The sequence below is a fragment of the Pseudophryne corroboree genome, chromosome 2 (genome assembly GCF_028390025.1).
Source record: "Pseudophryne corroboree isolate aPseCor3 chromosome 2, aPseCor3.hap2, whole genome shotgun sequence".
NCBI lineage: Eukaryota > Metazoa > Chordata > Amphibia > Anura > Myobatrachidae > Pseudophryne > Pseudophryne corroboree.
Genome location: NC_086445.1, coordinates 1,008,765,882 through 1,008,791,542, shown reverse-complemented (window position 1 = coordinate 1,008,791,542; position 25,661 = coordinate 1,008,765,882). Strand labels below are relative to the sequence as shown.

Sequence of the window (25,661 nt, the reverse complement as noted above, 5' to 3'; positions counted from 1 at the left end):
CTGGGACCGGGTCGTTGGCCTCCCTGACTGGGATCGGGCCATCGGCCTCCCTCTCTGAGTCGATAATAATCGAAAGTTCTCCCGGGACTATGACTTCCGGGACTTTTGCTGAAGCAATAACGTTCAGATCCTCCACTAATGCTATGCTTCTTAAGTTCTTTCCTGGGGAAGCGACTTCTAGACCCTTCTTTGGGGCTGCGTCTCTCGAGACCCCACTTGGGGATATTACTTCAAAGATCCCTTCTGGGGTTTTGCTTCTCGAGTTCCCTTCAAGAACTATGGTTTTAGATACCCTTTCTGAGGTTGCGCTCCTCAAGTCCCTACCTGGGGTAACAGCTTCTGAGACCCCTTCTGGTATGGAAACCTGAGCTACAATATTTGATGTCCCTCTATAAGCTTGGGCATCGGGTACCGCTCCAGCACTCTGGGCATCGGGTACCGCTCCAGCACTCTGGGCATCGGGTACCGCTCCAGCACTCTGGGCATCGGGTACCGCTCCAGCACTCTGGGCATCGGGCACTGCTCCAGGACCCTGGGCATCGGGCACCACTCCAGGACCCTGGGCTACGGGCACCACTCCAGGACCCTGGGCTACGGGCACCACTTCAGGACCCTGGGCTACGGGCACCACTCCAGGACCCTGGGCTACGGGCACCACTCCAGGACCCTGGGCTACGGGCACCACTCCAGGACCCTGGGCTACGGGCACCACTCCAGGACCCTGGGCTACGGGCACCACTCCAGGACCCTGGGCTACGGGCACCACTCCAGGGACTTGCAACTCCGCTTCCACAGGAACCTCAAGAGAGGAGAGAAACATTCTCTTTTGATTCCTGAATCTATAATGGGGCTCCCTTGCCCAAGGACCCCAATTATAGGACAGAGAGCTTTTTTGTGTGGGTTGTGTGACAAGTACCTCTGCCACAGTAGAGACAGGAGTAGGTCTTGTATCATGACTCAACTTGGCCAGAGGGCAAGACTCGTCACCACACTTTGGCTTGCGCAACTCACAGGTCTGCAGATAATGGCCTAAACCCCCACAATATAGGCATAAGTTTAAGTTTCTGCGACGCAGACGCTCCTCTTCTGAGAGCCTGGGCCGCAGAAAACTTCTAAACTTTTTCTCTTCAATTAAACCAGAGGATTCTCTTGTCACCATACTGTGAACAAGAGTCTCTTTAGAGATAGATGTACTCTCAACGACTTCTGGCAAAATAAGCAAGATTTTAGTCAGAAGGTTTTGCAGTTGCTTTAGGGATTGCTGCAAAACTTCTAGTCGCTCTGGTCTCAAAGCACTGAATACAGAGTTCAGGGCTGCGAGAGATGCCTGCAGGGCTTGCATAGTAGACATAGGAGGATTTAAAACTAGACAAGACAAGACAAGGCAAGACAAGGCAAGGCAAGGCAAGGCAAGACAAGGCAAGACAAGACAAGGCAAGACAAGGCAAGACTAAATTTTGCTAAACAAAACAAGACTTTTTTTTTTTTTTTTTTTTTTTTTTAAACACCGGACTGGATTCTAAACACCGGACTGGATTCTAAACACCGGACTGGATTCTAAACACCGGACTGGATTCTAAACACCGGACTGGATTCTAAACACTGGACTGGATTGGATTCTAAACACCGGACTGGATTGGATTCTAAACACCGGACTGGATTGGGCCAAAAAAGAAAAAAAAAGTTTTATTTCTTTTTTGTGGTATGGCTGATGATAATGTTATGATTCCCGTACTCCAGACCAGAGGAGATCGTATGGCTGAGGTCAGAGTACTGGGAAGATATGCTGGTAGTGGGAGCAGGAAAGCCTAGTAACCCCTGGCGCCCTAACTCCGTTGTCTCGCCCGTGTTATCAGAAATCCCCTGCGAGACTATGGTTGCTTGAGCCCATGGCAGCCGCGTTCGAAGGGCGGATTATGTCTGCCCAACCCCGATGCCCCCTCAGGTCTTAATGGGAGACAAAGGGAAATCCGAGACAGGGTGATAACAAGGGGCCCTCTGACTAAGCAACCAGGCCAGGGGTTACAAGCTAACTAACTAAATCAAAAGGTATGTGCGGACTAGCCGCCAGGGAAAAGGACAACCAAAGATCCACTGATCCGTTACTCCTATCCAGCACCGCTGGATACCAGAGTGGATCAGGGAGAGCGGAATCCTCCGCAAAAGCTCCAGGACACAAATATACTAAATAATAAACAGTAAGCGGACAAGCCGCAACACACGGCTGCGCCGTGACTCACGAACACCACAGGATGTTAAAGGTGCTCAGTCAGACTCCAGGAAAAGATGACAAATCTCTGAGTACAGGACCACTGAGGACAGGAACAACCGGCTTGAGCAGGACTGGATACTTTCTGCAACTGACATAGGCAAACAGGAAGCTGCCGACACCGACTTTCAGAACTGGAGGACAGGCAGAATCCACTGGAACTCAGGGTAGGACACGGGATCAGACACAGGGACTGACACAGGAATCAACACAGGGACTGACACAGGAATCCACACAGGGACTGACACAGGAATCCACACAGGGACTGACAGGAACCAGCTCAAACTTAAAGCAGACTGCAAACCAAGGAATATCATCAGCATCTGCTAACTGCAGTGAGCCAGCATATATCAGAGAGGCCTAATTAATTATCTCTTGCAGCTGGCCTGCTGCACGACTAAGCTGACAAGATGCAATCAGCAGCCAGATGAGGCTGAACACATGGGAACAAGCTGCAATTGCACAGACTCACCAGCGGCAGCAGACAAGAGAAATCCAAAACAGAGCAATGGGAAATCCTGGCATGCAAGACAACTAAATAAACATAAAATAGGAATGAACCACTACCTGTGGTTCATAACAGTATCCCCTCCTTAAGGGTGAGCTCCGAGCACCCCATGACACCCACGGGGAACATAAACAGAAGTATAACATGAAATACAGAACAAAACTGCAAAACAGGAATGAGCCACAGCCGTGGCTCATAACACTATGCGATCGAGCCCGGTGTAATGTGCATAGACCACGCTTATCTTTATCGCCCCTGTGAATTTTGGCTAGGGGATTGTGACGCTCCTTCAGCATTGCCCCGTACCCTGCAAAACTTATGCCATCTCTCACTCCATATCCGAGCGCTGCCTGCCATATGGTGGGGGTTGAGGGGCGGCGGCCATTTTGCCAGTGTGCTATGCGATTGAGTCCGGTGTACCGTAATGTGCATAGACCTCGCTTATTCCTATTGCCCCTGTGTATTTTAGCTAGGGGATTGTGACGCTCCTTCAGCATTGCCCCATAGCCTGCAAAATCTGGACTGTTACTTGCTCCGTAGCCTAGGGCCTCCGTGGGGCAAGGAGTCATAGGTGGTAGCCGTTTCTATTGAGTCTGCCCTGCTACAGAATTGTATGTGTACTGTAAGGTGTATAGAACCTTAACAGTAGAACCGCTCCTGCAGCTTTGCCCTGGTTTATGTGAATAAAAATAATAATAAAGTGTCTGGAAAAAACTAACATGCATTCGTACTTTAGGAATCGAACTCGGGACTCTGCGTATAGGAAGCGGAACACTTCACCACTTCGCAGCAGACAGATTAACTAGATTCATGGAGATTTTAGGTGTTAGCAGACTGCAGCACGTGTACTGTCCTGTCCTGCCCAAAGAGCGTGTCTAGCTCCACATATGGGCATATCTATTTCCACTCAGGGGTGTGTCCTGCAATGGAAGGTGAAAGCTATGTAGGAAGAAGGCTTCAGGGCACCCAAGAACGTCCAGCAAGCGTCAGGACCGTCTCCTAAAGTTGATTCAGCAGCGGGATCAGGGCACCACCAGTGCAGAGCTTGCTCAGGAATGGCAGCAGGCAGGTGTGTGTGCATCTGCGCGCACAGTGAGGCAAAGAATTTTGGAGGATGACTGGTGTCAAGAAGGGCAGCAAAGAAGCCACTTCTCTCCAGGAAAAACATCAGGGACAGACTGATATTCTACAAAAGGTACATGGATTGGACTGCTGAGAACTGGGGTAAAGTCATTTTCTATGATGAATCGCCTTTCAGATTGTTTGGGGCATCTGGAAAAAACGCTTGTCCGGAGAAGGAAAGGTGAGCGTTACCATCAGTCCGGTGTCATGCCAACAGTAAAGCACCCTGAGACCATTCATGTGTGGGGTGGTTTCTCAGCCAAGGGGGTGGGCTCACTCACAATTCTGCCTAAGATCACAGCCATGAATAAAGAATGGTACCAATGCATCCTCCAAGAGCAACTTCTCCCAACCATTCAAGAACAGTTTGGTGACAGACAATGCCTTTTCCAGGGATTCAGTATGATATCCCGATGGACAGGATGCCGGCGGTCAGAATACCAACAGCAGCATCCCGACATCTGAATCCCGACAGCCACCTAGAAATTACCATAACCCTCACCTGTTCCCTACCCTAACCCTCCCTTGTGGTTGCCGAACCCTAACCCTCTCCGGTGGTGCCTAACCCTAACCTCCCCTTCTTATTGCCTAACCATAACCCCCACTCCCTGGTACCTAACCATACCCTCCCCATCCCTGCACCCTAACCCCCCTTCTAATTTCTAAACCTAACCTCCCACTCCCCATGGCAGGACACAAATGCGTCCCCTGAAAGAACGATTCGGATTCCTGGCATCGGTATTTTGATGCCGGCATCCTGACTTCTGTCCGGATTTAGACGTCTTATGTCGTCCTTTGGGATTCCATCATCGATATTTCGACCGCCAGGATCCCGTTCTTCGGGAATTTTACTACATACCCTTTTCCAGCATGATGGAGCACCTTGCCATAAGGCAAAAGTGATAACTAAGTCGCTCGGGGAACAAAACATTTGAATTTTGAGCCCATGGCCAGGAAACTCCCCAGACCTTAACCCCATTGAGAACTTGCGGTCAATCCTCAAGAGGCGGGTGGACAAACAAAAACCCACAAATTCTGACACACTCCAAGCATTGATTAGGCAAGAAGGGGCAGCCATCAGTCAGTATGTGGCCCAGAAGTTGATTGACAGCAGCCAGGGCGAATTGCAGAGGTCTTGAAAAAGAAGGGTCAACACGGCAAATATTGACTCTGCATAAACTTGTCAGTAAAAGCCATTGACGCTTATGAAATGCTTGTAATTTTACTTCAGTATACCATAGTAACATCTGACAAAAAGGTCTAAAAACACTGAAGCAGCAAACTTTGTGAAAATCAATACTTATGTCATTCTCAAAACTTTTGCCCGTGGCTGTACATATTGCACCCCAACAATAACCAGCCACCCACCCCTGTTACATCCACACTTGCCCCTACGTCACCTGCTAGTGATGGACTGCCAACCAAGAAGATGGAGAAGAGCATCTGCTGGGCACCAGCAGCTATTGTAGCAGCAGAGCACTGGTACTGCAGGAGGACACACAGGGAATATGATGGCTTTAGCACACAGATAACCAGCCTCCCTTCCAGGCCCCGCCTCATTAATTCCAGACTCGTGCATGCACAGTGGTAATCCAGGAGCTGCAGTTCAATTTGCGGGGCAGCAGGGGACTCAGGCATAAGAACGGGAGGGTAGGGCGGTCTGGTCTGAGGCCTAATCTTGAGTATTCAGTCTCATTGGTCCAAGTACTGTATAACTTTGTCAGGATACAAAGTCATCTTCTTAGTGCATGTTTATTATGGCGCGATGCTGTAAGTTCCAGGTCTGGTGCAGTAATAACCCTTCCCCTGCCAGAGGTGTGCTCTTGGGTGATCAGGTGGCTGAATCCGTTTACTTGTCTCTTTCTTGCAGGCACTGGAGAGACAGCATCACCTGACAGTTAGCTTCTATGATCGCCAATTATATCTAGAAAGAAAGAAGTTGTCTGACGCCCGGGACACCACCCAAAAACTGCAAGATGAGATTCTGTCCCTGCAGAAAAAGATAAAGGTACCGTACAGAGCTGTCCTGTAATACAGCTGAGCGCTGAGTAAAGAACATATAGCCACTAGATAATACATTACTACGATACGTCAGGGTTCTGTAGCAAACTAGCGATAGTGAGCTCGCACAATTAGTGAGAAGCTGGAATAGATCATATGCAATTTAAGTAGACAACCGCTACATTGCAAAAACATCGGCATTGCATGCAAACACGGGTTAGGCCCAATATCCCTATTCCTATATACCTTATCGGGACATCTATTTCTCTTTCTCAAACTTTTCTTTACTAGGTAATGCCATTTTAAAATGACGTTACTTGTACCTTGCCTATAGACGGCAATGGAGACCAGTAATGCCCCTCCAGTTTCACAGGATCCCCACCAGGTTAAACAGCACTGTGCTGCGTGGACGACTGCCGTACGTGTGCATTTTACACTGACCCTTCACTAGCAGCTGTAGGCCAGAGGAGGACTATACTATGCAGGACAATACTGCCACACATTGCTGGGCAGGAAGCATTGATGAAGAATCCCAGAGCATGGGGCCTAATTCAGAGTGGATCGCAGCAGCAAAGTTGTTAGCAGTTGGGCAAAACCATGTGCACTGCAGGATGGGGGGGGGGGGGGGGGGGGGTGCAGATGTAACATGTGCAGAGATAGATTTGGGAGGGGTGTGTTCAAACTGAAATCTAAATTGCAGTGTAAAAATAAAGCAGCCAGTATTTACCCTGCTTGGAAACAAAATAATCCACCCAAATCTAACTCTCTGCAAATGTTATATCTTCCCCACCTGCAGTGCACATGGGTGGTCACTCCGAGTTGTTCGCTCTGTATTTTTTTCTCGCAATGGAGCGATTAGACGCTAATGCGCATGCGCAATGTCTGCAGTGCGACTGCGCCAAGTAAATTTGCTATGCAGTTAGGTATTTTACTCAAGGCATTACAAGGTTTTTTCTTCGTTCTGGTGATTGGAATGTGATTGGCAGGAAGTGGGTGTTTCTGGGCGGAAACTGGCCGTTTTATGGGTGTGTGCGAAAAAACGCTACAGTTTCTGGGAAAAACGCGGGAGTGGCTGGAGAAACGGAGGAGTGTCTGGGCGAACGCTGGGTGTGTTTGTGACGTCAAACCAGGAACGACAAGCCCTGAACTGATCGCAGATGCAGAGTAAGTGTGGAGCTACTCAGAAACTGCTAAGAAGTGTCTATTCGCAATTCTGCTAATCTTTCGTTCGCAATTTTGATAAGCTAAGATTCACTCCCAGTAGGCGGCGGCTTACCGTGTGCAAAGCTGCTAAAAGCAGCTTGCGAGCGAACAACTCGGAATGAGGGCCATGGTTTTGCCCAACTGCTAACAAATTTGCTGCTGCGATCACTCTGAATTACCCCCATGTATCGCTGCAGTAATACAAAACAGAGTACTTCTGATTGCAATATTAATAAACAGAACCATAAGTTCAGGAGTTACTGAGTACAGATGCATCATTAAAAGTACTTTATATTTTCTCTAACGTCCTAGTGGATGCTGGGGACTCCGAAAGGACCATGGGGAATAGCGGCTCCGCAGGAGACTGGGCACAAAAGTAAAAAGCTTTAGGACTACCTGGTGTGCACTGGCTCCTCCCCCTATGACCCTCCTCCAAGCCTCAGTTAGATTTTTGTGCCCGAACGAGACGGGTGCAGGCTAAGGGGCTCTCCTGAGCTGCTTAGTGTAAAAGTTTAAAGTAGGTTTTTTATTTTCAGTGAGACCTGCTGGCAACAGGCTCACTGCACCGAGGGACTAAGGGGAGAAGAAGCGAACTCACCTGCGTGCAGAGTGGATTGGGCTTCTTAGGCTACTGGACATTAGCTCCAGAGGGACAATCACAGGCCCAGCCATGGATGGGTCCCGGAGCCGCGCCGCCGGCCCCCTTACAGAGCCAGAAGAGTGAAGAGGTCCGGAAAATCGGCGGCAGAAGACGTCCTGTCTTCAATAAGGTAGCGCACAGCACCGCAGCTGTGCGCCATTGCTCTCAGCGCACTTCACACTCCGGTCACTGAGGGTGCAGGGCGCTGGGGGGGGCGCCCTGAGACGCAATAAAAAACCTTTGTTTGGCAAAAAATACATCACATATAGCTCCTGGGCTATATGGATGCATTTAACCCCTGCCAATTTTTCCATTAAAAAGCGGGAGAAAGGCCGCCGATAAGGGGGCGGAGCCTATCTCCTCAGCACACTGGCGCCATTTTTTCCTCACAGCTCCGTTGGAGGAAGGCTCCCTGACTCTCCCCTGCAGTCCTGCACTACAGAAACAGGGTAAAACAAGAGAGGGGGCACTAAATTGGCATATTAATATATACAGCAGCTATATTAGGGAAAAACACTTATCTAAGGTTATCCCTGTATATATATAGCGCTCTGGTGTGTGCTGGCAAACTCTCCCTCTGTCTCCCCAAAGGGCTAGTGGGGTCCTGTCCTCTATCAGAGCATTCCCTGTGTGTGTGCTGTGTGTCGGTACGCTGTGTCGACATGTATGAGGAGGAAAATGATGTGGAGGCGGAGCAATTGCCTGTGTTAGTGATGTCACCCCCTAGGGAGTCGACACCTGACTGGATGGTCTTATGGAAAGAATTAAGTGATAGTGTCGGCACTTTACAAAAGACTGTTGACGACATGAGACAGCCGGCAAATCAGTTAATACCTGTACAGGCGTCTCAAACACCGTCAGGGGCTATAAAACGCCCGTTACCTCAGGTCGATACAGACACTGACACGGACACTGACTCCAGTGTCGACGGTGAGGAAACAAACGTATTTTCCAGTAGGGCCACACGTTACATGATCACGGCAATGAAGGAGGTTTTGAACATTTCTGATACTACAAGTACCACAAAAAAGGGTATTATGTGGGGTGTGAAAAAACTACCCGTAGTTTTTCCTGAATCAGATGAATTAAATGAGGTGTGTGATGAAGCGTGGGTTTCCCCGATAAAAAACTGCTAATTTCTAAAAAATTATTGGCATTATACCCTTTCCCGCCAGAGGTTAGGGCGCGTTGGGAAACACCCCCTAGAGTGGATAAGGCGCTCACACGCTTATCAAAACAAGTGGCGTTACCGTCTCCGGATACGGCCGCCCTCAAGGAACCAGCTGATAGAAAGCTGGAAAATATCCTAAAAAGTATATACACACATACTGGTATTATACTGCGACCAGCAATCGCCTCAGCCTGGATGTGCAGTGCTGGGGTGGCTTGGTCGGATTCCCTGACTGAAAATATTGATACCCTGGACAGGGACAATATATTATTGACTATAGAGCATTTAAAGGATGCATTTCTATATATGCGTGATGCACAGAGGGATATTTGCACTCTGGCATCAAGAGTAAGTGCGATGTCCATTTCTGCCAGAAGAGGGTTATGGACGCGACAGTGGTCAGGTGATGCGGATTCCAAACGGCATATGGAAGCATTGCCGTATAAAGGGGAGGAGTTATTTGGGGTCGGTCTATCGGACCTGGTGGCCACGGCAACGGCTGGGAAATCCGCCTTTTTACCCCAAGTCACCTCGCAGCAGAAAAAGATACCGTCTTTTCAGGCTCAGTCCTTTCGTCCCCATAAGGGCAAGCGGGCAAAAGGCCACTCATATCTGCCCCGGGGCAGAGGAAGGGGAAAAAGACTGCAGCAGACAGCCTCTTCCCACGAACAGAAGCCCTCCCCCGCTTTTGCCAAGTCCTCAGCATGACGCTGGGGCCTTACAAGCGGACTCAGGCACGGTGGGGGCCCGTCTCAAGAATTTCAGCGCGCAGTGGGCTCACTCGCAAGTGGACCCCTGGATCCTGCAGGTAGTATCTCAGGGGTACAAATTGGAATTCGAGACGTCTCCCCCTCGCCGGTTCCTGAAGTCTGCTTTACCAACATCTCTCCCCGACAGGGAGGCGGTATTGGAAGCCATTCACAAGCTGTATTCCCAGCAAGTGATAATCAAGGTACCCCTCCTTCACCAGGGAAAGGGGTATTATTCCACGCTGTTTGTGGTACCGAAGCCGGACGGCTCGGTGAGACCCATTTTAAATCTGAAATCCTTGAACACTTACATAAAAAGGTTCAAGTTCAAAATGGAGTCACTCAGAGCAGTGATAGCGAACCTGGAAGAAGGGGACTATATGGTGTCTCTGGACATCAAGGATGCTTACCTCCATGTCCCAATTGCCCTTCTCACCAAGGGTACCTCAGGTTTGTGGTACAGAACTGTCACTATCAGTTTCAGACGCTGCCGTTTGGATTGTCCACGGCACCCCGGGTCTTTACCAAGGTAATGGCCGAAATGATGATTCTTCTTCGAAGAAAAGGCGTCTTAATTATCCCTTACTTGGACGATCTCCTGATAAGGGCAAGGTCCAGGGAACAGTTAGAGGTCGGAGTAGCACTATCTCAAGTAGTACTACGACAGCACGGATGGATTCTAAATATTCCAAAATCGCAGCTGATTCCGACGACACGTCTGCTGTTCCTAGGAATGATTCTGGACACAGTACAGAAAAAGGTGTGAGAAAGCCAGGGAGTTATCCGACCTAGTCAGGAACCTCCTAAGACCAGGCCAAGTGTCAGTACATCAATGCACAAGGGTCCTGGGAAAGATGGTGGCTTCTTACGAAGCGATTCCATTCGGCAGATTCCACGCAAGAACTTTTCAGTGGGATCTGCTGGACAAATGGTCTGGATCGCATCTTCAAATGCATCAGCGGATAACCCTGTCTCCAAGGACAAGGGTGTCTCTCCTGTGGTGGTTACAGAGTGCTCATCTCCTAGAGGGCCGCAGATTCGGCATTCAGGATTGGGTCCTGGTGACCACGGATGCCAGCCTGAGAGGCTGGGGAGCAGTCACACAGGGAAGAAATTTCCAGGGCTTGTGGTCAAGCATGGAAACGTCACTTCACATAAATATCCTGGAACTAAGGGCCATTTACAATGCCCTAAGTCAGGCAAGACCTCTGCTTCAGGGTCAGCCGGTGTTGATCCAGTCGGACAACATCACGGCAGTCGCCCACGTAAACAGACAGGGCGGCACAAGAAGCAGGAGGGCAATGACGGAAGTGGCAAGGATTCTTCGCTGGGCGGAAAATCATGTGATAGCACTGTCAGCAGTGTTCATTCCGGGAGTGGACAACTGGGAAGCAGACTTCCTCAGCAGACACGATCTTCACCCGGGGGAGTGGGGACTTCACCCAGAAGTCTTCCACATGATTGTGAACCGTTGGGAAAAACCAAAGGTGGACATGATGGCGTCCCGCCTCAACAAAAAACTGGACAGGTATTGCGCCAGGTCAAGGGACCCTCAGGCAATAGCTGTGGACGCTCTGGTAACACCGTGGGTGTACCAGTCAGTGTATGTGTTCCCTCCTCTTCCTCTCATACCAAAAGTACTGAGAATCATAAGAAGGAGAGGAGTAAAGACTATACTCGTGGCTCCGGATTGGCCAAGAAGGACTTGGTACCCGGAAATTCAAGAGATGCTCACGGAAGACCCGTGGCCTCTACCTCTAAGAAAGGACCTGCTCCAGCAGGGACCATGTCTGTTCCAAGACTTACCGCGGCTGCGTTTGACGGCATGGCGGTTGAACGCCGGATCCTGAAGGAAAAAGGCATTCCGGATGAAGTCATCCCTACCCTGATCAAAGCCAGGAAGGATGTGACCGTACAACATTATCACCGTATTTGGCGTAAATATGTTGCGTGGTGCGAGGCCAGGAAGGCCCCTACAGAGGAATTTCAACTGGGTCGATTCCTGCATTTCCTGCAAACAGGACTGTCTATGGGCCTCAAATTAGGGTCCATTAAGGTTCAAATTTCGGCCCTGTCAATATTCTTCCAAAAAGAACTAGCTTCTGTTCCTGAAGTTCAGACGTTTGTCAAGGGAGTACTGCATATACAGCCTCCTTTTGTGCCTCCAGTGGCACCTTGGGATCTCAATGTAGTTTTGGGATTCCTAAAATCACATTGGTTTGAACCACTCACCACTGTGGACTTAAAATATCTCACATGGAAAGTGGTAATGCTGTTAGCCCTGGCTTCAGCCAGGCGTGTTTCAGAATTGGCGGCTTTATCCTATAAAAGCCCTTACCTAATTTTTCATACGGACAGGGCAGAATTGAGGACTCGTCCTCAATTTCTCCCTAAGGTGGTTTCAGCTTTTCACTTAAACCAGCCTATTGTGGTGCCTGCGGCTACTAGGGACTTGGAGGATTCCAAGTTGCTGGACGTAGTCAGGGCCCTGAAAATATATGTTTCCAGGACGGCTGGAGTCAGAAAATCTGACTCGCTATTTATCCTGTATGCACCCAACAAGCTGGGTGCTCCTGCTTCTAAGCAGACGATTGCTCGTTGGATTTGTAGTACAATTCAGCTTGCACATTCTGTGGCAGGCCTGCCACAGCCAAAATCTGTAAAAGCCCATTCCACACGGAAAGTGGGCTCATCTTGGGCGGCTGCCCGAGGGGTCTCGGCTTTACAACTTTGCCGAGCAGCTACTTGGTCAGGGGCAAACACGTTTGCTAAATTCTACAAATTTGATACCCTGGCTGAGGAGGACCTGGAGTTCTCTCATTTGGTGCTGCAGAGTCATCCGCACTCTCCCGCCCGTTTGGGAGCTTTGGTATAATCCCCATGGTCCTTTCGGAGTCCCCAGCATCCACTAGGACGTTAGAGAAAATAAGAATTTACTTACCGATAATTCTATTTCTCATAGTCCGTAGTGGATGCTGGGCGCCCATCCCAAGTGCGGATTGTCTGCATTACTTGTACATAGTTATTGTTACAAAAATCGGGTTATTGTTGTTGTGAGCCATCTTTTCAGAGGCTCCTTCTGTTATCATGCTGTTAACTGGGTTCAGATCACAAGTTGTACGGTGTGATTGGTGTGGCTGGTATGAGTCTTACCCGGGATTCAAAATCCTTCCTTATTGTGTACGCTCGTCCGGGCACAGTATCCTAACTGAGGCTTGGAGGAGGGTCATAGGGGGAGGAGCCAGTGCACACCAGGTAGTCCTAAAGCTTTTTACTTTTGTGCCCAGTCTCCTGCGGAGCCGCTATTCCCCATGGTCCTTTCGGAGTCCCCAGCATCCACTACGGACTATGAGAAATAGAATTATCGGTAAGTAAATTCTTATTATTTGATTAATATATCACATTTGTGCATATAAAAAGTAATGGTGATAAAAGAATGGTAAAGTATATTTTTGCCCATGCTTAACAAAAGCCGGATATTTCGTGCTTTAAGACAATATTCATAATGCAGCCTTTTAATTCACTAGGAAATATCATTGGTTCCTCGTATAGGAACCAATAGGCAGCATTCCCATAAATATTGAGTCATCCCAAAATATCTTTCCCTTTATTATGCCTCAGTCCTGTCACTGGTTCCTCTGTGAATTGATATGCTCTATTCCCATGAATATTGGCCGAGCTCACAAAAAGGCCATTACCACAGTGGTTAAGCTCACGCTGGATGTAATTCCATGTAAGGTGGTTTTCTGTATTAATGTGTATTATTGTATTTTAAATATGATGTATTATTGTAATGTGGCAAACACAGTAATAAATGATGCCACACTGCTGTTTATTGAGATGTCAGGACGTTACAGTCATAACCAGCCTCTGGTTCCAGCCATCACACCAAAAAAATAATTCCAGTGACACTGATTAGACACTGTTGTCGCCTCTCTAGTCACTGGCCAACTAACTAATTGTCGGACACCCTGCCCCCAACACAAGACCAGCTACTTATGCCTCCTCCCAAGCACTGACTAGCTGAACAATCACACCCATGTGGTCCACCTGTGACACTGTGTTGTGTGTGCAAAAAAATGCAATGGATTAACCCTGTCTGCAGCACAAGCCTACAGACTCTCAGAGGAAGCTTTAGTCTCTGCAAAACTATCATTTTTGCCACAGTATGCATTGTATTGCAGCTCTTACTCTATTGGGCAAATCTCCATTGAGTGCCTGTATGATAACAGCTACCTGAAATACTGTTGTACATTAATTCCCCATGTAGCCCATATGTTTCCTTTACGTTTTGCTTAGCTTACAGTAATTGCTGGAAATGTTTAATTGAAAATGAAAGTTATTAAAATAATCAGCCATGTTCCAGTGTTGTATTGCTAGTGTTACATACAGTGCCTTGCTAAAGTAAGACTGTGTAGGTCATGAATGTGGCCGAGACAGCATAAACTCACCGGCTGGGCATGCGGCACGCCTCTTAATGCATCACTCTGGCACGGAAGGGGTTATAGTTTTTGTGGGAGGAATGTAAGGGAAACTGCCTGGATTGTGATTGGCTAGATTCTGTATAGGGGCTGGTCTGACATACATATAGTCTTCAGACCTAGGACAGCCTGCCTCTTTCCTGTTTTTTTCCGTGACCCACTGCAAGTACTTGGTTTACATTACCTATTTCATTTCCTTACTTCATCTCATTTCCTAGCTCTCTTTCTCCCTTGGGCTTTCCCTATTCTTCCTTCTACTCCCCTGTTGTCCTTTCTTTCTGCATCTTTCTCTGACTTACTTTGCTTGTCAGTGGATGCACTGCGGAGATAGGACTACTCATTACCTTACCAGAGCAGTCATCTATTCCCCAGTGCATTCCCCAGTGCAAATATCCCGTCTGTACTTTCATTATTGTGCTGGCTGCCGGACCCGGGTGCAGCGCGGCCTTCCCCGCCCGGCTCATGGACTTTGCTGAGATCCGGCCGGCCCGGGGTGGGCCTGCTGCTACTGCGGTGCGGGAGACCCAGGGCGCGCGCGCTCTCCGCCTCCATCCCCGCTGCTGGCTGCGGCTGGGGACGGAGCGCCGGGGGTCCGGGGGCGGCTACTGCGGCCAGCTGGGGAACACAGTGATTCTCCTGAATCCCGTGGCAGATGGCGGCCGCGCGAGTCACGTGGGGCCGGGACAGCGATCCCGCCCTGCCGCTCGCTGGCTCTCTGCCGCCAGGGGGGGCAGCCCCCATCGTTAAAAAAAAAGAAAAAGAAAAAAAGAAAGGGAGGCTATAATGACACGCTCCAGCGGGCGGGCGGGGGGCCGCGCGGCTGCCGGACGTGTTGGGTCCGTGCGGCGCGCGCGTGCTGCAGATACTTTGGTCACCTGGGGAGCCCATATGAGGCCTGCCCCCGCTCGTGCAAATTATAACATGCAGGCTTCGGTACGGGCGGCGCTCTCCCGCGACAGGGCAGGGCGACACGCCCGCTCTTCAGCTGTGTATGGCCTGTTGCCTCCGACAGACCTTGCAGGCCCATCAGCCGGGGTCGCGTCTCATCCACCTGCGGTGGGACGGGCCTCCTAGCCTCTCCTGCCGTGGCTGGCCCCTTCCGGACTCGCTCGCGCGGCGCTTAGTACTTCTTCCAGACTTGGCCGTGTGGCCCCTGCCGGTCACGGGCCGGGGCCCAGGTTGCCGGTCTCTCACCTCACATGGGGTCGGCGTGCGCAGGCGGGTGGCGAGCGGTCTGGCCCCGCATCCAGGCTGCTTCTTCTGATGCTGCTGCGGACACCCCTCCGTCGGATGTTGCGCTGCCCCCCTTTCTGGCGGTGACGCCGCTCCGGTATCTCATCCTGAAGCCAATGCTCGGGATAGGAGGGGATCGTGGCGCAGGCGGTTTAAGGCAGGATTTATGGCAGCAGGATGGCTATGCCATGATACCCGACAGTGGGGGATCTTCCGGGTCCTTGCTCCCAACGGGGGGGTTGCGAACCTCCCGTGGGGCACGCGTCTCACGTGTCGGGTCCGATCTTAGAGCGCCGGCAACAGCGACCGCCCCCTTGGTAGACGCCACCATCTGGTCCGCCATTGGTGCCGCTGACGTGTCGGCGGTGGCTCCCTTGTTATCCTCCGCACCCGGGGGGCAGGGGCAGGCCACTGCTTCTTTTGCGGATAGCACTGCGCGATCTCTTACGCCGCTCCCGTCCACTGGTGCGACGGTCATGCCGCCAGCCCTGCACGCGGCGGCTCAAGGGCCGGTGGTGGTGGTGAGGGGGGGGGGGGGCAGGGGAACAATGTCTCTTTTGTCTCCCCAGCCGTGGACGTCGGGACAGAAATTGAGTCAGTCGGTGCCTCAACAAGTCGTCCGGCGGGTGTTGGGATGGACGGGTTCCCTCTCGTGTGGGTGAGTCTTCATTGGACCCTGACTGGTCCAAGGGGAGCGCGGTTAACCCCGTAGCGGTTTGGGGATCAAGTACTCAGTTCCCCTCCTCTTGCGGGGGAAGCAGTACGTGCAGGGTTTCCAGCGAGCGCAGGTAGACACAGGCGCAGGTGTCGGGTCACGGACTCTTCCCTCGCCTCCACGTCCTCGGAGGGTGTGTCCTCCTCCGACGGCGGTTTGCACAGGGTCAAGCGTCGCCAATGGCAAGAGCGCCGGTATTCAACCTCTTCCGCCTCGCAAGTGTCAGTGGAGTCGTACTCCATTCACTGCGCCAACACGGCAGTGCAACATGGACTCAGGCCCCGGGTCCGGGACCGGATCCGTAAGGGCCTATACGTCAATATTTTTGCTCTTACTAGCGATAATCGTACGGCCCTGCTTTCAGTTAATACATAGGAAAAGGGTAGCGAGGGCGCTTTGCTCTCCTACACGAATTGGGTTAGAGGCATGTTGATCTTCGCGGCGTGTTACTTACAGACGCGCCCGAACAAACACATGCGCGTTATACGCTATCAGTTCCTTATACACGTGCTGTACCATAAGTACACAGGGTCGGCTTGGCGACGTCACGATGCGGGATTCCGGCGCAAACCGCACGGGCGACGGATCTATACCTTCGGTGAAATGGATGTGGATTTGTGCTCGGAGCTTACGCAGGGTTCAGCCGACACTGAGGTGGCCGGTACAGCGTGACGATGGGCAAAACGACCTGCCTCTCGTTCTGCTGGCTTTTGAGGGGGTTCATTTAGCGCGGGGCATGGTATATGCTTCGCTTTCTATAATACCCAATGTGCCTGGGGTGGGCGATGTCGTTTTCGCCACTCCTGCATCAGATGTGGCTTAGGCCATGGGATCAAGGACTGCCCCAGACCTGGGACCGGGGGTAATTCCGGCCCACAGACCCGTTAGAGCCGCGCTCCCGCGGCCCCAGGTGCTGGCCACAGCCCCCACCCTACTTTGACTTCGGGCGCTCATACCCCGGCTGCGACAGTACCCACGGTCGGTGGTCGCCCAATTCTTACACTTGCCGATACATGGACTGGTGTATCCCGGGGCTGGTTCGATCCTACGTTCGGCCCGGGAGTTTCCGGAAGTGCTCCGGCAGGAGGTTGAGACTGCAGTGTCGTTGGGAAGGATGATAGGCCCTTTCCGGAAAACGTTGGGCAGGAGGATAGGCCCCCCTTTTCGGAATATCCCCCCCCCCTTACCGGATTTGGTCTTGTCCCCCGTCGGGATAGTGCCCAAGACGACCGCGGGCGAATTTAGACTCCTCCGTAAATATGCTATCCCCGATTATCAGTGTAGAGTCATTTACCTGTCCTTTGTTTCGGCCATAGCCACCATGAGGTCCTTTAGAACGGGGCCGTGATGTGTAACTTGGACATTCAGTCGGCATTTCGTCTTCTCCCTCTGCACCCTCCGGCCTTTCGGTTTATGGGTTTCTTATATTGGGCGATGGCTATTACATAGATCGGTTCCTCCCCATGGGTTGTTCTCTCTCTTGCGCATACTCCGAGGAATTCGGTTCTTTCCTCCATTGGTGCCTGGAGCATGCGACGGGCGATCAGCGAATTTCGCACGGCTTGAATGTTTCCTTTTGATCGGGCCACAGGACTCAGATCGCTGCGCTAGCTTGTTGCGGAGGGCACTCGCCCTCTTCGCACACTTCGGGGTTCCGGTGGCGCCGGAGCGGCTTTAGCGGCCCTCTGCATCCGTAGTTTATCTCGGACATCAGATTGATTCGGTCGCCGGCCTCTGTAGGCTTCCAGTGGATAAGGTGTTCCGTCTTCACGTTGCTATCCTTTATGCGCTTGCTGCGGGCAAGCTTGCTTTCATACAGGCTCAACCCCCTTTGGGCCTGTTTAATTTTGCTTGCACAATGGGCGCGGGCGACGGTGGGACTTCGACGCCCGCATCATTTTCTCATATTGTCCCTCAAAATTCGGCGGTATTTATGTACAAGGGATGAATTTCGGCTCTCGGTGTCTGTGTTGGGAGGGAGGCGGTCGTGTCTGGCACCTCCCTGGAGCTTTTCACGGATGCCTCTGGCGCTTGCGATTGGCGAGCGCTTCACGACACACTTGCTGTTGCTGACAATTTTCCCATACTGGGCGCATTGGAGCTCTGACGCTATGCCCTGCGTAACGAGCAGGTGGTCTTCTGGTGCGACAATTTGGACGTGGTTTTTGCCATCATTAGGCAGAGGTCCTCATCCTTGCCGGTACTGCAGGTCTTCGCGCAGATAGTCTTGCTATGTTCGGTGTCCCGGCCGAGCGCAACAAAATTACTGATACCCTTTCTCGCGGCGACTGGCAGCGGTTTAGGCAGTTGGCTCCTGCTGCTCTAATCCTAAGGGACTTCTGGCCTGCTTCTGTGTGCGGATTGGAGGATTTAGCCCACAGGTCTTTGGCTCCTGCAACTTTCGTGGCTTGTCTGGCCGCTTGGGAGCGGTGGAGTCGTTACCTTCTGGAGAGGGGCCATAGTGGTCAGACCCCTCACAAGGCAGATGGCCCATAGGGGCATTGGACTCGGGATGTCAGGGATGGTGGCAGAAGGCCGATCCCTGAACATCTGGGCAGCCGGCCCTCCAGGATGGTGGCAGAAGGCCAATCCCGGAACATAGGGACGACAGGCCCTCCAACATTTAGGATATTATTTCAATTATCGTTTTGAGATATTTTATTTTCATGTGCTGTATGTTGTCTACTATGTGTGATAAATATTTCAACCGTCCCTTAGTTTGAGCGGGAGTTTTTTCATCCAAGTTTAGATTTAATAGGTCTTCCTTTCAGTCAATAAAAGCCGTTGACGTATGCCCAACGGTTTGCGGTGTAGGATTCAGCGCTCACGATACGGGGATACGCGGTTCGCCTCTTCATGGCGGCCCTTACCACGGTGCGTCAGGGCGGGTGAGCTGGTGTTCGTCTCCCGGACTTCTGCCTCGCCCATGCTGGCGGCCCACGTCGTTGTACCCCCCGACAGTTTGTGGTGTAGGATTCAGCGCTCCAAGACTGACATAGTCGGCAGGGGGCTGGGGGGTTCGAGTGGGTCGGGCTCGTGTGCGGGGCATTTGTCCAGTTGTCGCGGCCCGGTCTTATTCGTCCGTACAGCCTCCAATGCCTCACGGGTGGCTCGTCCATACTGACGGTTCCCCGTTGACCAGATATCTAATTCCGGTCGGTTTTGGGGCGTTGTATTTTGTACCTGGGTCTATATCCGGCCGACTATGGGACTCACTCTTTCCGCATCGGTGCTGCTTCAGCTGCCGCCGCGGCGGGTTGGTCCGAGGTCGACGTCCGGGCGCTGGGCAGGTGGAGGTCTGGTGCAGTCAGCCGCTATATCAGGCCTTTTCCTCCCAGTGCGCCCCTTTGAGGACTAGCCGCTCGTCGCAGTTGAGGAATTTTTGTTTTATAGTTGGTTTTAATTACGGTTTTTGCCGGCTAACGAAGTTTTGTGTTTTTGCCCCAAGTCAAATTGGGCGACCCCTCTCCCTCCCCTTCCAGTTAGGGATGCAGGTTAGGTTACCCATTTTCTCCATATACTTCATTACTTAACCTCAGTAACACCCTTCTTTTGCAGGCAGGCGGCTAGATCCGCGCTTTATATGGCTTGTCGGCCGTGGGTGGCAATTATCTAGTGCGCCGGGTCTTCAGGTCTTTTTAGTTTCATATTCTGTTTTCTTTAGTTTGAGTTGAGTGAGTTTTCTTCGTGTTATTCTTTGTTTAGTTGAGTTGAGTTTTCGGTTCAGGTGGCGGTGGCAGGTTGGTAACCTGGCAGTTGGCCGGTTTCTGAACGGTTATTTTAGTTTAACTTAAGGATTTTATTGTTAGTAAGTTCGGGTGAACTTTTAGGTAATCTTATAGTCTTATTATGAATTGATGAGCACCACCGTACCTGGTGGGCCCATATGATAGATCATAAACATGTGTGGATATCAGGGCCGGTGGCCCTATTTTTTACCCCATAGGGGCGGAGCGTACCTCCGTCCCTACAACTGTTGGTGGGCAGGGGTAGTGGTAGAAGGTCGACCCCTGGCCTTGGATTTTTGGATTTCCGATGTCTGGGATGGAGGCAGGAGGCCGATCCCGGAACATCTGGGGCAGAAGGCCCCCTCACACATATGTTTTTATTGCTCGGGATGGAGGCAGGAGGCCAATCCCGGAACATCTGGGGCAGAAGGCCCCCTCACACACACATGTTTATTGCTCTATTTCGTCATATAATTTTGGATCACGCTTATTAAGTGGTTTATCATGCTTAACCGTTCTTCTCCCCGCCACCTTAGTTAGAGAGGGAAGTCTGCATTCTTAGTTTTAGTATTAATAGGCCTCCCTCTCAGTCAAAATAAAAAGCTGATCCCATTCACGCCAATTACGGTTGTTGTGTCTTTATTTACTAAGATAAGTGTGCTTGAGTGGCGTGCGTATGCATCTGACGTGTGAAGTTTATTCACCCACCTTTGCATTTTTCATGTTTTGTTGCCTCACAACCTGGAATTAAAATGGATTGTTTGAATGTTTGCATAATTTCATTCACAGAACATGCCTACAACTTTGAAGATGTTTTTTTTAAATTATTATTATTATTGTGAAGCAAACAACAAATAGGACAAAATAACAGAAAACTTCAGCGTGCATAACTATTCACCACCATAAAGTCAGTACTTTGTAGAGCCACTTTTGTGACAATTTCAGCTGCAAGTCACTTTGGATAAGTCTCCATGAGCTTGCCACATCTTGCCACTGGGATTTTTGCCCATTCCTCAAGGCAAAACTGCTCCAGCTCCTTCATGTTGGATGGTTTCCGCATGTGAACAGCAATCTTCAAGTCTGACCACAGATTCTCAATTGGATTGAGATGCGGCCTTTGACTAGGCCATTTTAACACATTTTAATGTTGCTTTAGCAGTATGCTTCGGGTCATTGATCTGCTGAAAGGTGAACCTCCACCCCAGTCTCAAATCACAGGCAGACTGAAACAGGTTTTGCTCATGAATATCCCTGTATTTAGCACCATCCATCTTTCCCTCAACTCGAAACAGTTTCCCATTCCCTGCTGCTGAAAAACATCCCCACAGCATGATGCTGCCACCCCCATGTTTCACTGTGGGGATGGTGTTCTTGGGGTGATGGGATGTGTTGGGTTTGCGCCAGACATAGCGTTTTCCTTGGTGGCCGAAAAGTAAAATTTTTGTCTCATCTGAACACCTCCCTCCATACATTTGGGGAGTCGTCCACATGCCTTTTTACAAACTCAAAACGTGCCTTCTTATTTATAACACTAAGTAATGGCGCTTTTTCTGGCCACTCTTCCATAAAGCCCAGCTCTATGGAGTGTACGGCTTATTGTGGTCAGATACACCAGTCTCTGCTGTGGAACTCTGCAGCTCCTTCAGGGTTACCTTTGGTCTCTGTGCTGCCTCTGATTAATGCCCTCCTTGCCCGGTCTGTGAGTTTTGGTGGCCGGACCTCTCTCGGCAGGTTTGTTGTGGAACCATGTTCTTTCGATTTGAAGATGATGGATTTGATGGTGGTCCGGGGGATCATCAAAGATTTGGATATTTTTTTTATAACCCAACCCTGACTTGTACTTCTCAACAACTTTGTCCATGACTTGTTTGGAGAGCTCCTTGGTCTTCATGTTGTGATGCCTCTTGCTTAGTGGTGTTGCAGCCTCTTGGGCCTTTCATAAAAGGTGTGTTTATACTGACCGATCATGTGACACTTAGATTACACACAGGTGGACTTCATTTCACTAATTATGTGACTTCTGAAGGTAATTGGTTGCACCAGAACTTTTGAGGGGCTTCATAGCAAAGGAGGTAAATACATATGCACATGCCATATGCATATGTATATTCAGGTTTTTATTTGTAAAAATTCTTTTTAATATACATTTTTCTCATTTCACTTCACCAACTTAGACTATTTTGTGCAGATCCATCACATAAAATTCAGATAAAAAAAAATAAAAAAATTACAGGTTGTAATGTAACAAAATAGGTGAAAAGCCAAGGGGGTGAATACTTTAGCAAGGCATTGTAGTATAACAGCTGAACATAGGGGTGGGGTTCGCGTGACCGGCAGTTGGGAGACCGCCGGTTACCATACTGACGCTGGAATCCCAGATTTTAGATGGCCGGTGGGGTGGGGTGAGGTCGGCAGAGCCGGATTAAGGCTCTGGGGGGCCCGAGGCACTTCAGAGAGCGAGGCCCCTAATTAAAAGGCAGGCAGCTGAGTTATATATATATATATATATATATATACACACGCACATGTATACATGCATACACATATAAATACATATATACACACGCATATACAGTATATGTTTACATATACTGTATGTGCACACACAGATATATACACGGACACAGATAGATAGATAGATAGATAGATAGATAGATAGATAGATAGATAGATAGATAGATAGATAATGTCCATTAGATCCGGCTCTCCTATAGTATACCTTACTGCACCGGGTGCCTCCGTGTAGAACCATGCATAGATACAAAGAACGCGGCACTCCTGGTGTCTCAATCAATGGCTCTCTTAGGCAGGTAGTGGACAACGTTTCAATGACATTTATTAAGTAATTTTCCTCAGGTCAAAACAACCAAGTGAACAAATCTTACCTTATAAAGTGTACCATCACCCATGTGCAAATGCACGCTGCGGGCTACGGGACGCCGCCCGCTCCGTCCAGCGCGCCTGGGGATGACGTAACGCTACGTCATCATCCCGTACCGTGCTCCCCGTCACCATGGTTACAACATACATGGTTTTTATTGTATGTTGTAACCATGGTGCCCGCAGCGTGCATTTGCACATGGGTGATGGTACACTTTATAAGGTAAGATTTGTTCACTTGGTTGTTTTGACCTGAGGAAAATTACTTAATAAATGTCATTGAAACGTTGTCCACTACCTGCCTAAGAGAGCCATTGATTGAGACACCAGGAGTGCCGCGTTCTTTGTATCTATCTATATATCTATCTATATATCTATATATATATATATATATATATATATATATACACACATATAGATAGATAGATAGATAGATAGATAGATAGATAGATAGATAGATAGATAGATAGATAGATAGATATAACAAACATTTCTGCACATATGTATAGACACAAACGTGAGCTATAATTATACAGCCAGCCTTACTTTTGCTGGCAGGCTGCTGTAGCACAGGAGACAGGAGAGTGAGTTTTCGTTCCTCTCCTTCTCCTCCAAACACCGCTCCGTACGGTGTTTGGAGAAGAACTGCACTACAGTCTCTCATACAGCCTGCGCGCTCAGACGGTGACTGAGCCGCAGGCTGTTACATTACACACTATTGGACAGCTGAGCCGTCGCTCAGCTGTCCTGTACTGATAGGCGGCGCCGGCGCCACGGCTCAAGTGTTAGGTTGCCAGGGCAACCAAATGGGAGCCGGGAATGCACCGCAGCGCCGCAGATCGGTAAGAGCTCCGATCTGTGGCTGGGGGCCCTTTTAGGAAGGGAGGCCCGGGGTACGTACACCCCGGGCCCCCCCTTAATCCGGCTCTGGGGGTCGGGGGCGAGCGCAACAAAGCCCCTTGCAGGCTCGCTGCGCTCGCCTTAGGTTCTATTCCCACTCTTTGGGTGTCGTGAACACCCGGGAGTGGGAATGGTCCTTGTTGGTCAACATGCCTACCGGCGGGCTATTTAGCGTTCGGAATCTCGGCGTAGGTAATGTGACCGGTCACATAACTGCATCCCGAACATAGAACAGCCAGCAGCTGGATCCCAACGCTGACACCAAGCTAAGACAGATATACAATATTACTACTGACATCCTGGCATTTTACAATACATTTACTGCATAAATTGTCCATTTTGGTGACAAGTTTAGACATTTAGTACAGTATTTCAGATTGAAAGTGACTAGGGTTAGACAGGAGAAGAGGCAGCTGTTTGCGGCTCAGACCCAGCACTGATAATGTCTGACGCTTCCTCCCTGATGGCTTACTTACACTCTGTCAGATTAAAGTGTAACTATTAGAAAACACCACATGATAAAATTTGTGTCTCGTAGCATTCAGAAGCGAATTTACCGATAGGCATCCGAGGCGACTGCTTAGGGCCCGGGGATCTTAGGGGGCCCGCTGACAGGGCCCCAGCGCTAACCGCTGTTTCCTACAGTATTTGCTTACATGTGCGCAGGGGCGGATTGGGATGGAAAACCAGCCCAGGGAAATTTATGGAAGCAGCCCTAATGGGGGTGTGGTCTGATGAGGGGGTGGGGTCTGTTGAGGGGGTGGAATCCCTTCACATAGGGCCTGATTATATGCAATTGGGCCTTCTGTGCATCTTTTGCAGCAGTTGTGTCTGAGACCAGGGGCAGATTGGGAACTAAAAGTGGCCCTGTAAAATTTAGTAGTTGTGTCCTGACATGGGCAGCACAAGAGGTATAACATATCGTGTAGCCATGGCAGCATCACTGGATGGCAGAGTTGCTGTACTGCAGAGATGGAATAACAGAATGAATGGGGACAATGCAGTGTACTGAGAGCGGTGGGCTGCCTATCATGTTGGGGGTGGGCCTACATGACAACACACAAAACAGGACCCACATACATGTCAGCCTACCAGGAATCTTACTGGTGAGCTCAATGGCCAATCCGCCCCAGTACTGTCTAGCTGCCTGCAGCTGAATGCACTGTGATGTCATGGTGGTACTGTATAGCTGCCTGCAGCTGAATGCATTATGATGTCACAGATGTACTGTCTAGCTTCCTGCAGTTGAATACATTGTGATGTCACAGAGGTACTGACTAGCTGCCTGCAGCTGAATGCATTGTGATGTCACAGAGGTACTGACTAGCTGCCTGCAGCTGAATGCATTGTGATGTCACAGAGGTACTGTCTAGCTTCCTGCAGTGGAATACATTGTGATGTCACAGTTGTACTGTCTAGCTGCCTGCAGCTGAATACATTGTGATGTCACAGAGGTAATGTCTAGCTGCCTGCAGCTGAATGCACTGTGATGTCACAGTTGTACTGTCTAGCTGCCTGCAGCTGAATGCACTGTGATGTCACAGAGGTACTGTCTAGCTGCCTGCAGCTGAATGCACTGTGATGTCACAGTGGTACTGTCTAGCTGCCTACAGCTGAATACATTTTTATGTCACTAAGGTACTGTATAGCTGCCTGCAGCTGAATGCATTGTGATGTCACAGAGGTACTGTCTAGCTTCCTGCAGTTGAATACATTGTGATGTCACAGTTGTACTGTCTAGCTGCCTGCAGCTGAATACATTGTGATGTCACAGAGGTAATGTCTAGCTGCCTGCAGCTGAATGCACTGTGATGTCACAGTTGTACTGTCTAGCTGCCTGCAGCTGAATGCACTGTGATGTCACAGTGGTACTGTCTAGCTGCCTGCAGCTGAATACATTTTTATGTCACCAAGGTACTGTCTAGTTGCCTGCAGCTGAATGCATTGTGATGTCATGGTGTTACTGTCTAGCTGCTTGCAGCTGAATACACTGTGTGGTCACAGAGGTACTGTCTAGCTGCCTGCAGCTAAATACATTCTGATGTCACAGTGGTAATGTCT

General features: G+C 50.0%; 1 protein-coding gene across 6 annotated transcripts in view; it reads left to right on the top strand.

The window, feature by feature from the left end:
* The window catches only part of LCA5L (lebercilin LCA5 like), a 185,031-nt gene that overhangs the window by 44,859 nt on the left and 114,511 nt on the right, over positions 1-25,661 (top strand). For all 6 annotated transcript variants that reach the window (XM_063956579.1, XM_063956580.1, XM_063956578.1 and 3 more), the window contains one exon: positions 5,770-5,907. In XM_063956579.1, coding sequence (XP_063812649.1) covers positions 5,770-5,907 — 138 coding nt within the window. The remainder of the gene's footprint in view (positions 1-5,769; positions 5,908-25,661) is intronic.